This window comes from Dioscorea cayenensis, unplaced genomic scaffold (genome assembly GCF_009730915.1).
Source record: "Dioscorea cayenensis subsp. rotundata cultivar TDr96_F1 unplaced genomic scaffold, TDr96_F1_v2_PseudoChromosome.rev07_lg8_w22 25.fasta BLBR01002065.1, whole genome shotgun sequence".
NCBI lineage: Eukaryota > Viridiplantae > Streptophyta > Magnoliopsida > Dioscoreales > Dioscoreaceae > Dioscorea > Dioscorea cayenensis.
The window spans coordinates 1-14,395 of record NW_024088456.1 but is presented as its reverse complement, the minus strand read 5'-3'; the positions used below and the strand labels follow the sequence as shown (position 1 = coordinate 14,395).

Sequence of the window (14,395 nt, the reverse complement as noted above, 5' to 3'; positions counted from 1 at the left end):
AAGCATGTAAAATTATGACTTAATATAACGAATTGGCTTGGCCTAACCAACATAAAACATATACATACATTAATATCTTATTTAATCTAAAAAGTCTTAACAACCTGAAAACTTATACTACCAAAATAAGTAACTTAGATTTATATATTCAAATTCATATTATTTAAATTAACATATGGATTATTAATAACACTCAAATAAAAAAACCAAGACAACAGCTAGAGATGAAATGCTTGTTTCCAGGTTTGGCTTGTTTAGACATATGCTGATACTTCATGTCATGCCCACAATAACATACTTGCTAGTTCTATAGCTAGCATGATATCAAACATAATATTCAGCTCATCAACAAGTACACCAGAACAAACATTTTATATTTGATGCATTATTATTCTTCTAGGATGGATAGCTTGCGAACTTTGATAGGAAGACCCTTGTCGAACTCCGGGAAAGCATAGGCGAGGGGGTGATCGGGTTCGGCGAGCTCCCAATCGAAGTTAAGGACGAGGTGGTGAAGGAACAAGGCAATCTCCATCTTCGCGAGCTCAAGACCGGCGCAATTGCGCAGGCCCTGACCGAATGGCATGTAATTGTCGATCCTAGCAGTGCTCGAGGAGATTGTCTATGAAAAAAAAAAGCAAGCTAAGTTAATAACAATGCTTAATACTCTCAAATTTACGACAATCTGCGAACAATGCTAATGATGACTTACTTGCCATCTCCAAGGATCAAACTTTTGAGGATTCTCGTAAACAGTAGGATCCAAATGCGCGGCAGCAAAGACCGGGATCACACTCCAGCCCTTCGGTATGTCGTATCCTTCACAATTTATTTGAAATTAAGTAAGCATAAAAAGAGTTGCAATCGACAATTGGTATTGTTCATACTGACAAATGTTTTTACCTTTAAATTGAACATCAGTGACAGCCTTCCTGTGCACAAACTTGATGATATTCCCTAGCCTCAGTGTCTCACTCACCACCTTCATTCATTCAATCAAATGTTCTATATGTTATCACAATTTATTGATTTAAAAAACAAAAACTATTCTTCATCAAAATGTTCAACATATATAGTCTCTATGGTTTACTTCTTTTCTTTTTCAACTATCACCATTATATTATACTTGATTAAGTATTTTCAGATTTTATGAATATTATGTTTCCAAACTGTTATGTATGGCTCATATACAGAAGTAAACAAGCAGAAGAAAACCTAAGCGAAAGAAAAAACTTACACACTGTGCGAAATCCATGGATTTGTAGTCTTCCCAAGTGAGTGCACTGGATTCTCCTCTGTGTTTCTTCTTCCTCACCAAGTTCAAATGCTCTTCCTACAAAAATAATAATAATAACCACCAACAATCAAATCTCAGATTAAACCAATCTCTCAGACAATGCAGAGAAAAGCAGCAAATCAAAAAACACTGACCCTCAACTGCTGCACAGCTTTAGGACATTGTTCAAGGAAGTAGACAGCTAAAGTGATGGCAGTGGAGGAAGTTTCATGACCACCAAAGAGCAAACCCAAAAGCAAGTCCCCGAATTGTCCGGCATCTAAGTTTGACTGCTCAAGAACGAAGCCAAGAAGATCGGCTTCTCCAATCTCATCGGTCCCGGCTTTCTTCTTCGCTATTCTGTCCTCCATCAAACACTCAATGGCTTTCAAAATCGTCGCTCTAGACTTCACTCCCGCCATTACAAAACACAATGAAAAAAATTTAGTTACACATATCCATAAATCTATTTGTTGAAAATATCATGCATCATGAATTTTATATACCTGAATTGCTTTCCTGTATGCAGTTCCGGGGAGATTGAGAGGAATAGCAATGACTCCCTTCATGAAGGACATGTAGAGCATGCGCAATCTCTCGGTCTCCGGCTCTCCAGGATTCATGCTCAGTATGTTCTTCACCATTAAATTGAAGGTGATCTGCAAATTTCTTAAGCATTTAGAGCTTGTGCTTAGTTCAATTCCTCTATTTTAAAAGCTTTCTATTTTTCACACAGATCATGCACATTCCTTCACTAAGAACATGTTACAAAATAAAACTAGTGTTACGTCAAAACATCACTTGGCATATTTGTATGCATGCATATTTTATGTACTTTATAACATCACTTGGCATATTTGTGTGCATGCATATTTTATGTACTTTATAACAATAACAACAAACAGTTGGTCCCAATTATTTGAGATCAACTACATTCTTTTTTCCCACGTCGCTCTATCAAGAGCCAAAAAAACTATACAATTCAAACACAAATATATTATTATATAAAGTTTCAACTGAACACTTCTAAGTCTAACTCTTTCTTCTATGACCTTTCACTTATAGTGACGCTGGCTTTCTTATGGGGGAATATAGAGGTGTCAAGAATCTTAATTCATTCTCTTTTAACTTATGAGTCATGAATATTACTCCCAATCTGTTTTATATAAATTCATTCGTTGATTGATATTTTGTAGTAATGCTTGGGATCTTTCTCAACATTCTCATTTAAATCACGTCCATCCTAAATACGTTGTTTTAAGTACCCAACATTTCAACAACTATAACATAGTTGGCCTAACAAATTTTTTAAATAACCTATGAAACCATTCTCTTGCTCAAAATTTGAATAAAGTTTAGATTATTGCTCCGTGTAAGACTAGCATACCTTTTTTTTTTAAGAAAAAAATGAAGAATATTAACATGATATTTGTTCTTATAGCTAGCTATTCCTTATCCAAAGGAATGTCCATTTGCTGAGCATACACTTAATGAATTACATATTCATCTGTTAAGCATGAAGTCTATTCCAACACACAAACAAACACTAACAAGATTGTTCATTTGAATATTGTGTGGATGTTAAGAGAGTTCTATTCTTGCATGTTTCTTCTTTGCCATGTAAAGCAAGGTCCTTTTGTATTTGTATAAAATAGTGTGTGCTTCTTTTTTTATATTTAATATTATATTGAATATAAAAATTTTATAAAGTACTTTAATGCAATAAACATAATTTTTTTCTATCAAGATCTTGAGAAGGGGGCATAAATAAGTTCAGATCTAAACCAATTTAACTTTTTAATTGACTTGTAGAAATCAAGTTCACAAAGGTGTTAAAAGTGTCGTGTCATTCAACATGTAAAGTCGAATTAATTTAATTTAATTTTTTTATTTATCATACCAACCTGTAAAAATATTTATAATAATCAATCTAAAGCACTACAATTAGCTACCCTTCTTCTTCTTCATATAATTATTATTATTATTTATCTTTTGTGAAGATGAGCGGCCTAAGAGAGACATGAATATGCACCAGCGAAACAAGTAGGAGTGAGGGCCAAGACACACATGGCACCTGAACTACGCATGACACAACCAATACCTAGGGGTGTATTTGAGCCGAGCCGTTCATGAGCGGCTCGGTGTTCGGCTTGATAAGGGCTCATTTATGTTCAACTCATATTGTAAACGAGCCAAGCTTGAACATCATTTAAGTTCGATTAATAAACGAGCCAAGCTTGAGCAGCTGAAAGCTCGGCTCGTTTTAGCTCGTGAACACAGCTCATGAACAAGCTCGCTGTGAGCTCATTTATATATATATGTGACTGTCGTTATTGTCAATTTGAGTCACACATATAGGGCTCTAAACTACTATTCAAAGGCTCAGCTCGTTAAAAGCTCGGGTCAGCTAGTTCATTAAGCTAATTGAGCTCGTAAGATAAACAAGCCAAGCTTAAACATTACCAAATTCGGCTCATTAAATCTTGTGAATAACTCATTCATTGTATAATTAAAAGCTCGTTTATAGTATCATTTACAATTTTATTTGTAACAATCATTAATATAATTATTTGTTAACTTATTTAATGAAGATTTTAACAAACTAGAACTCAAAGCTTAATGATTCCATAAACAAGCTTAAATTATTCTTACTAAAATGATTCTCAAACTCAAATCGAATTGAGTCACACTTGATAATGATTCATTAAATAAGCTTTAAATGATAATTTACTAAATAAAAAAATAGAATATAAAAAAATAGTCAAGCCTTAATCAACCTAACAAACTAAAAGTTTCAAATTTTCTTAACAAGTTGAGCTCGAGCATGAAGTTCGAAATAAGCTCAATTAGAGCTCAAGCTAGGTTAAAATAGTAACAAGCCAAGCTTGAACATGAAAAATGAAGCTCGAAGAAAGCTCAGCTCGAGCTCGAACTCGACTAAATAGTAACGAGCCTAGTTTGAACAAAGCAAAGCTCGGCTCGTTTACAACCCTACCAATACATACACTCTTAAAAATGTGCTCTCATCCATGATTCAAACTTTTACCACTTATAAAGAGTTTCAATAGAAATTCGGTTACCACTAGACCACTTAGTCATTCGTTATTATTATTAACCGATTTTAATTAAATTGCATAAATAAGTTCAGATCTAAACCAATTTAACTTTTTAATTGACTTGTAGAAATCAAGTTCACAAAGGTGTTAAAAGTGTCGTGTCATTCAACATGTAAAGTCGAATTAATTTAATTTAATTTTTTTATTTATCATACCAACCTGTAAAAATATTTATAATAATCAATCTAAAGCACTACAATTAGCTACCCTTCTTCTTCTTCTTCATATAATTATTATTATTATTTATCTTTTGTGAAAATGAGCGGCCTAAGAGAGACATGAATATGCACCAGCGAAACAAGTAGGGGTGAGGCCAGTACACACATAGGCGCTGGAACTACCTGTACACAACCAATACCTAGGGGTGTATTTGAGCCGAGCCGTTCATGAGCGGCTCGGTGTTCGGCTTGATAAGGGCTCATTCATGTTCAACTCATATTGTAAACGAGCCAAGCTTGAACATCATTTTCAAGTTCGATTAATAAACGAGCCAAGCTTGAGCAGCTGAAAGCTCGGCTCGTTTTAGCTCGTGAACACAGCTCATGAACAAGCTCGCTGCGAGCTCGTTTATATATATGTGACTGTCGTTATTGTCAATTTGAGTCACATATAGGACTCTAAACTACTATTCAAAGGCTCAGCTCGTTAAAAACTCGGGTCAGCTAGTTCATTAAGCTAATTGAGCTCGTAAAATAAACAAGCCAAGCTTGAACATTACCAAGTTCGGCTCATTAAATCTTGTGAATAACTCATTCATTGTATAATTAAAAGCTCGTTTATAGTATCATTTACAATTTTATTTGTAACAATCATTAATATAATTATTTGTTAACTTATTTAATGAAGATTTTAACAAACTAGAATTCAAAGCTTAATGATTCCATAAACAAGCTTAAATTATTCTTTTACTAAAATGATTCTTAAACTCAAATCGAATTGAGTCACACTTGATAATGATTCATTAAATAAGCTTTAAATGATAATTTACTAAATAAAAAAATAGAATATAAAAAAATAGTCAAGCCTTAATCAACCTAACAAACTAAAAGTTTCAAATTTTCTTAACAAGTTGAGCTCGAGCATGAAGTTCGAAATAAGCTCAATTAGAGCTCAAGCTAGGTTAAAATAGTAACAAGCCAAGCTTGAATATGAAAAATGAAGCTCGAAGAAAGCTCAGCTCGAGCTCGAACTCGACTAAATAGTAACGAGCCTAGTTTGAACAAAGCAAAGCTCGGCTCGTTTACAACCCTACCAATACATACACTCTTAAAAATGTGCTCTCATCCATGATTCAAACTTTTACCACTTATAAAGAGTTTCAATAGAAATTCGGTTACCACTAGACCACTTAGTCATTCGTTATTATTATTAACTGATTTTAATTAAAATTGCAAGAACTCTAAACCAGTCTATTCTAAATAAATCTGGCCAAGATACTTGAGATCTACAATGATAGACACCTTCCAACTAATTTTTTATAAAATAAAAAAAATTGAACATTTGAGCACTCACATTGGGTGACATCTAGGAGTGATTGGCCCAAAACTCCCTTCTTGAATTAATAATTTTTTTTATTTTTTATATTAACAAAAAAAATTTTAAAAAAAATACTTGGTACTTCTTATACCTACACCACTAAAATTAAAAAACATTTATTCCACCCAAATTTACTCAAATCATTAAAAATAAAAATCCCAAATTTGAAAGAGAAATGTGTGTGTGCTATGTGCTAACCTTGCAAGCTTCTTCTTTTGCAGGGAAAGAAACACCTTCTTTCCACAAAGCAAGGTTCTCCAAGATATACTTCTCCGAGTCACCAAGGAAATGGTTTCTAAGCCTTGCTATTCCCATGAAATTCACAGACAATGACTTCATATACCTGTGCATCTCCCCCGTTACCACAAGCATCGACGTTTTCCCCAGTATATCCTCCACACTCTTCGGCCAACTCGGCTCAAACAGCTTCCCATCGTTCATCAACACGAACCTGTTCAGCTCTGCATCCGCCGACACCACCGTCGGTGACCCAAACAAGTTCGATTTGTAGATCTTGCCGTACCTGCACACATGCAGCTCAAGTGTTCGATGAAATGCCCCAAAGAAAAGTTACAAGAAAAAAAATATATTTTTTTTTTTGTGTATGTGTGTGTGTGTGTGCCTTTGGACTCGGTGTTCCATGTATTGGCCGAGAGTAGTGCTGGGATGGAGTTTGCGGAAAGCGATGGTTTCTCCGAGGAATGGCCAGCCCATGCTTCCTGGTGGGATGTTGAGGCCTCTCTTTGAGGTTTCATTGCCTCCGTTTCTTAAGCTCAGGAGCATTCCAAGGATGATTAGGAGGGTTGGGAATAGCAAGAAGATGATGGCTAAAGGCACCATCTTTCCTTCTTCTTCTTCTTCTTCTTCTTCTTCTTCTCTTTGTGTAGAGTGAGTTGGTGAAGGAGAAGAAGGATGGTGATAATGAGGACAGAGGACACAAAGGTGATAAAAAGATGATGAAAGGAAGGGAAGGACTTTTTTGTATTTTTAGAATGTTTGGAGGATAGATTTGGAATATGGGACTTACATAATTAAATATTTATTAAAGATGGAGAAATTATATATGTGCTTGTGTGGGCACGATGAATGTTCGTAGATTTCATCTCTACGAATATTGATTTTCCAACGTTGGATCGAAGTTCGGTTATTGTTTAAATAAAGAATTATACTTTGCTTATGAATTATGATCAGTAAAATAGTGAAAAGTCTGGGTTCAATAAATCAGAATTATTGATTTTTATTTATACTTAATTTACAGAAAAAAAAACAAAATACAGCACATTTACTCATTGTTTTCTCTCTGTCTCTCTTATATAGTTACTGTCCTTACTTGCAGACATCTAGAATACTTATTATCTATATATAAGGGTATGCTCACTAGGTAAGTCCCTAAATTTTAAATTTAGATATGCTGGTTATTATATTTTATGGACAATAATAAATAATAATTAAATAGTTTATATAAAAATAATAATATTAATTATTTTTTTGAGATGGTAATATTTAGGGCGGACATACGTAGTTGGTGTTTGTAATATTAATGCCTGCAAGAGGAGGGTTTTCCTCTAATTATTTCTAATGCATGAGGCAGAATGGAAAAACGTAGGAAAAGAGTGAAAGGAGTTTTTAAAATTTTCAGAATTTATGGGGTTGCATGTAAAATAATATAAAAGAAACTTTTAAAATATTTTTATAATGTTTGGGGGTTGTGGACAAAAAAAATGCAGAAATAATTAAATAAAAAAAATAACATGAGTTGATTAATTAAATGTGGAGGATAAAGACAAGGGAAGGGAGTTTTTAATAATATGGGAATTTATGGGGGCTGAATGCCAAAAAGGGCAAAAATTAAGGTGGGTTATGCTGATGATTAATTTTTAAAAATGCCGTGGGGTATCACGCAAAAAGAGCGAAAAGGACTTTTATTATTTTGAAATTGTACCGGGATGTCCGCTACAAATACACACGTGGTTAAATATAGCATAAAATAATAATAATAATAATAATAAAGAAGGACGAAAATGACTATTTCATAATTCACTGTCACTGTTCCGCCGCATCAATCACTATGATATTTTAACTTTTTTTTTAACGTTCTTATCATATTTAAAAAAATTTAAATATAAAAATTACGCTTATATTAATGAGGGTTATTTTTTAATAAATCATTTGATTTTGATTAAAAATTTTGATTTGTTTCAAAATATTCATTAAAATTAATAATAATTTTATCGGTAGATCAACTAATGGATTAGTATCTTCATTAATTAATGTGAAAATTAAAAAAAACCTAATCAGTTTATTGATGGAGTTCTTCACATCAACTAATGAAGATGCTAATTTATTAGATGACTTATAATTGAGATGATTAATAATTTTAGTGAGGATTTTTAGATAAATTAAAATGATATTTAATCAAAGTTAAATAATTATTCAAAAAAAATTAACCTATTAATGAGCATCGAAGCATTCTGCTTTGAGAGTTTGAGACCTATACTCATTATTCTCCATATCGATAGACAATATTTAAATTTTTTTAATAAAACATTTTTTTAATAAAGCAATCATGCAATATTTTTAAAATATAAAATCTTAATTTTATTTATTATTTTATATAATAATAATAATAATAAAAGAACTAAATGCACCACGCTGCATGCACATGGCATGCGGCACGGAATTTAAAGATTCCAACGTGAGGTTTAATGACACTATATATAATTCAATTTTAGGATGTGAATCATATGATCATTGGTTTTGTATTTATTTTCTGTCTTATTAAATTTATAATACAGGCCTTTTTGTGTGCTTGTTTGAACCGAGCAGTTTGCAAGCTACTCAAGGTTAGATTCAAAAAAAAAACCCATTCATTAAATAAATGAGTGGTGAACTCGAGCTTGATTTTTGAGCTCAAGTAATTAATCGAGACGAGATTGGACCACATAGTCCTCGACTCATTAAAGCTTAGGGAGCCTACTTATTTATCAACTCGTGAGCACAATCGTGAGCCTAGAAACAAGTTTTTTCATAGACCTATTTAACAAGCCTGTTAAATAAACTTGTTTAATGAGTTTAGTCATGAACTTGTTAAACAAACCAGCTAAATATACATTTTTTTTTCTTCTTTAAGTATGGTCATAAAAGAACTAATATGTTAGTTAGAAGTCTGTAAGCTCAACTTACGAAGTGCTTGGCTTGACTTATAAATGAGTGATACTCCAATGTGATTCTTTAAGCTCACAAGATGAATGAACAATTTCAAAATAATATATTTTTTTAAAATAGTAACATGATAACTTTGGAATAAATTTAATATTTGTTGAAGATGGAGGTGTAGCGTGGGGAAATTTTATTTATTGAAAATGGAGCTGTAGAGTTGGGAAATTATATATATATACACACATATGAGGATATGTTCACTATTCACTAAGCATGCTCCTAAATTTCAAATTTAATAGCGTAAGGCTAGGCTTTTTTTTTAAATATTGCTTTTTTTTTAATTAATTACTAAAATAGGTATTTTTAAAATTATTTACCAAATTAGGCATTTTTATTTTTTTAATATTAAATTTTAAATTTTTTTAATAGCTGTGGGTTCCACTGGTTTTAATATTAAAATTTTTATTTTTAAAAAATCGGCAGTGTCCCACTCAGCTTTTTAATATTAAAATTTATTTTTAAACTGAGATGGGTCCCTACTAGCTAAATTAAAAAACAATTTTTACACTAAAACCCTTTATCATTTCCATAAAATATTTTACAACTACTTTTTATTCTCACTTCTACTTTCACTAATCCTAACAAATAAAAATTTTTGAGAATATTCAGTTACAAAAATTTAAAGATAAAAATTGTTGTGGTTAAAATTTTTATATACATAAAAAATTAAAAATTATCTCCAATATTGAATATCAAAGATGTAATTGCTAGTAGAGTGAGAGATTATCGTATACACGATTTAATTTGATCTAATCAGCTTTTCGTGAATGTGATGAGGTACACGCCATCGTAATACTCTCGAACCTTTACATATCCGTTGGAAAATATATTCGCGGTATTACTACAGCATAGCAAGTTAATTTTCACGAAAGTAATCTTGTCTGAGTAAAACCCCAAGCTGCATGCAATGAGGACTTAAGTCAGAAAAAGCTTTTAAAGATTTTGGGTTAAAGAGTAATAGAAAAAGGATTGATATAAAATATTTCGGAAACCAAGGACTGAAAGGTAAGGCGGTAGGGACCTTTTGAAATATCGTGTTATACTTCAGGACCATTTGATAGTTTCCAAGGACCTTTTGAGAATACTATTTTCACAATTCAGGGACCATTTGTGAGTTTTGCAGGGACTGACTTGTAAGAAGTTAAGTTTTGAGGGACTAAATGTAAATTTTGGCTGAAAACTTCATCGTGAGAAAAAATCTAGCACTCTCGAGCTGCTCATCTTCTTCATCTCTATTCTCATTCTTTCCTCGCTACAAGAAACCGTGAGTTAGAAAAAGAAAGTTATGTGAGATCGAGCTTTGCTATTGATGAGGAGAATAGTGACGAAGATTGCTTTGTAAAGATCGCACTGATTTATTTATCGCAGATACTGAACGTACGCGTCAGTATTTGGGGGATCTGATGTAGAAAACGATTTATTCGTCGAAAAAGACTGCTTTAATTATCAGTATTTACGACAGTAGTATGAAATCGTTTCTGTAAAAACCCTGATTCGGACTCGAAAAATCGCTCGAAAATCTGGAGATCGAGGCTGCCTGAAATCGTAAAGTAGCAGCCATCGTAGCACCGTTAGATTCAGGGTTTGGTTTGATTAATTAAGTTGATGACGACTGATGATTAAGGTGTTAATGAAGATGCTTGAATTGATATTGGGTTTAACCAAATTGATTTTGGGTTGGATCAAACCAAGTTGAAATTGATTTTGGATTGAGATTGAATTGATTTAGGTTGAGCTCGATCAAATCAAGCTGAGTATGGCTTGGGCTGTCGGGTTCGCTTGATTTGGGCTAGGGTTTTTGGGCTGAACCAAGTTGGTTCAATGGATTTTGAATAAGAATTGAGTTGGTTCGCTGGTTCAGTTTTGATTGAGTTTTGGTTCAGTGCAATTAAGCTTGGTTCAGTGCAATCGAGCTTTGGTCTCAATGGAATTGAGATTGGTTCAGATCGAGTTTAACTCGCTTATCTAAAATTGAAAGCTTAAGCCAGCAATTGAAAGTTTGCTTGATAACGCAAAGTCGGGTTTTAACCGATTGGAGTGAGTGGGCCCAATAGAGAGTCTATTGTTGTTTATTGTATTTTATCGAGTTTAAATGCGATATTTATTTTTATTATATTATTCTTAGAGTGTTATTCAGCCTTGGGAGGAGTTTCGCGCCTAGGAAGGAACCCAAGGACACCAGTGAGTTGGTAGTGGCTATTATTTTAAATAATTGATTAATTATTATTATTTTTGAAAATAATTATTTAACGGCCAGTATTTTGAAAAATAATTGCTTAAGTATTTCTTTTTATCATGTTTAATTGACATGATAATGTTGAGGTGATACGTGATATTTACTTGTCGTTGATGTTCCCGACAATCGTATTGATACATCGCTGCCAGATAATTATATGTATTTGTGAATAGTGAAAAAATACATGTATATGTGATTTAATTATTCAATTCTATGTATTTATTTCTACCATTATATATGCTGATTTCGAAACGATTTCGTGAAATCACGTGAAGCATTTTTAAAAACGTTTTACCAACAATATTTGTGAATTGGTTTTCATTCCCGGAATAGGAATGGTATCACGGATCCGGATTTTATCTGGGTTTTATGCATCGTTATACTTTCGACATCGGGCTTTCAGTGAAACGACGCTTTATTTCGCGACGTGAACGTCATGTCCCGGACAAGGACCACGTGACGTGATTTATACTAGTATCAGATATCAGCTACATTTACATGTTGGTTTCGATGGGGACGCGCGGCTAAGCGCCCGACTATCGCAGAGTAGGGTCCCCACGGGCCGCCTTTTAGAGGTGGCGTGGTGGACTCGAAAGGTCGATTTCGTCTGCATCAAAGTGGGAGCGTAGAGCCTCCCGATCGCTGATACATCGGATCCCGAGTCACCACATCGGGACCGCGGGCCAACGCCAAGGTTAGTGAAGACTCAGGCGCCTCCCAACCTAGTCGCACTGACGCTAAGTGGGGAGAGTTTTCCAGTCATGGAATTGAGAATGGATTTTTATATTACTTGTTATTTTGTCATGCTGATGGGGGCTGGCTCACCATCGCCTTAGGAGGGCAGCCTCTACAACAATTTGGATTTTCTTAGAAAATTGATTTCGATATCGATTTTGCGATGAATTTATGTTTCAAAAGTTCTTTAAAAACGTATTTTGCTAGAATTCTCAGTATTTTGGAAAAGTTGGAAAAATTATTTGAGAAGTTTTGGTATTTATATATTTTATATATACTTTGTATTGAGTATTTGAAATTATTAAGCCACTACCGACCAATCGAATGCTGTCAGTAATCGACAGGAGCAAAGACCCTAGATCGCCTGCTCAAGTTTAGAGCTAGTCGTGGTTAAGTCCAAGACTCGCAGTGGGATCCCATACTTTCTTTTTATATTTGTTGGTATCGTGATCTCAGAGCGATCAGACCCACAAATTTGAGTTATTATATTTTCGCTGTATTACGTATTCAATCCCTCGCAGATCAGTGTAAAGTTATAAAATCGTAATTTGTAAGTCCGATTTGGTTTCTCGAGAAGTATCAGGGTTTCCAGCTAAAAGAAATTTTTTAACCGATGGGCGCTTACATTTACCTCGTGCAAAGGGGTGGGTGCGACATCTTTTGCACGTAGCGGTAGGTCGAGATATCCCTCGGTTGGTGAGATCACGGGTTGTCAGATCTCAGCCTAAGTTTAGAAGTCATGTCTAGACTTAGAGGTTTAGTAGGGATTAGGCAGTAGTTAAGGGCCCGCAAGAGAAGTATTAAGAGTCTCCAATCGGGTTAAAAACCCGCTGTCGTATATCGAAACAAGGTTGCGTAGTAGGTTTTCGACATTTGCGCAGAGTCGAGCGAAGACATCGCTGATCCCGATCACGGGTCGAGATATTTATCGAATTGGTTTTATCCAGAAAATAAGTTAACTCAAAGTTGCTAAAGAAGCGGTATTTGGCATTCTCTTTGCCGATCGCACACAAGCTGATTTGCGCTTGATTTGAAAGATACTGACATACCGCGCTTAAGAATATGGAGATTAACAGCCCGAGTAACTAGGGGCTTCTTTATCACCTTCGTCGATTCTTAAAAGTGTGTTATGATGTGCCATCGATTCGAGTTTGATTTCTGTGACTTTGATGAATTCATGGCCACTCCTCTAAGTAGTAGTTTAGTTGTGTTTAAATAGAGGAGAAGATCGACTCGCATTTTTTCATCGCTGGAATTTCGAGTGTCCTTAAGGATTTTCGAGTAATGGAACCAAGGCGTCTGAGACGACCGAGACGAGGGACCCTCCAAGGTATATATAGAGAAAGAGAGAGATATTTCCGAAGAGCAAGAGAGAGAGGAAGAAGAACTGAGTAGAAGAGAAATGGAGGAATGTAGAAGGAGGAGGGAGACGAACTAGAGAAGAAGAGATGGAAAACCCGCTACTACCTTTGTCAAGTACCCTCTAGCTCTACTCTTGTCAGCCTCAAAGCATCTTCTAGTTCCTATTATCGCACATGGACCCAAGAATCAAGCAATGCGACCTGTTTTGATGTCCCACAAGCTGTTATGTGGTAAATCCATCGAATGCTGAGATTTTAGCCCCTATGAGTTGCCTCGCTGAGTCGAGGAATATCTACATGGAACGCTTTTCACCTAGGACGAGTCATACGCCGTAACTGAGAGCTGAGGTACGGAGTTTCCCGAGAGTCTCGCAACTCAAGATATGACGACGCCTATGCTAGCCTCAACCATGCGCAGCGAGCAGAATGGAACCGGAAAGGTCGAAACCAGCGAAACCGATGACAAGCGACGAGGTTCAAGTTAGACGATGAGGACTCTGCGAATAGTGGAATAACGTCTGCTGACTATCGCCACAGTGCTAGAGATGTTTGTATTCTACTGTGTATCTCCAAAGTGATGTATGTATTTCCTACTTGGGAATAAGGAAGTTGCTTTTCTCTGGATTGCGGGAAAAATACAAGATTATTTTATCAGATGAGTTTTCGAAGTGAGGAAGCCGCAGTAACACATCGGGAAAGAGTGTCAGAGCACCGTCAGAATAACACCGTATAAGAGGAATCAACGTTCACTTGATCATCGCACAGACACTTGGACATCCCGACATTACGATTGCTATTTCATCGTCGAAATCGATTTGGAACAAGAGAAACGATTTGGAACAAGTGAACTCGCTGATATCATATTTATACACTGCTAAGGAAATTTCGAGACGAAATTTTCTTAAGGAAGGATTTA

General features: G+C 34.8%; 1 protein-coding gene across 1 annotated transcript; it reads right to left on the bottom strand.

Moving 5' to 3' along the window:
- Nucleotides 1-198: 198 nt before the first annotated feature.
- Nucleotides 199-6,884, bottom strand: LOC120257378 (cytochrome P450 90B1-like). The gene is made up of 8 exons (XM_039264852.1): nt 6,551-6,884; nt 6,127-6,451; nt 1,783-1,935; nt 1,432-1,683; nt 1,238-1,333; nt 904-982; nt 713-819; nt 199-622 (listed from the first exon to the last, which is right to left on the bottom strand). Exons 1-8 carry the CDS (start codon nt 6,766-6,768, stop codon nt 389-391), a joined length of 1,464 nt encoding a protein of 487 aa, XP_039120786.1. The 5' UTR covers nt 6,769-6,884; the 3' UTR covers nt 199-388.
- Nucleotides 6,885-14,395: the final 7,511 nt, after the last annotated feature.

What these genes read in the sequence shown, in the direction of transcription:
- LOC120257378 (XM_039264852.1), bottom strand. Translation starts at nt 6,768, where the DNA reads ATGGTGCCTTTAGCCATCATCTTCTTGCTATTCCCAACCCTCCTAATC. An exon ending in CAAAAGAAGAAGCTTGCAAG is followed by an intron (nt 1,936 to 6,126) that starts GTTAGCACATAG and finishes AGAAATTTGCAG; the next exon opens with ATCACCTTCAATTTAATGGT. An exon ending in TTGATCCTTGGAGATGGCAA is followed by an intron (nt 623 to 712) that starts GTAAGTCATCAT and finishes TTTTTTTCATAG; the next exon opens with ACAATCTCCTCGAGCACTGC.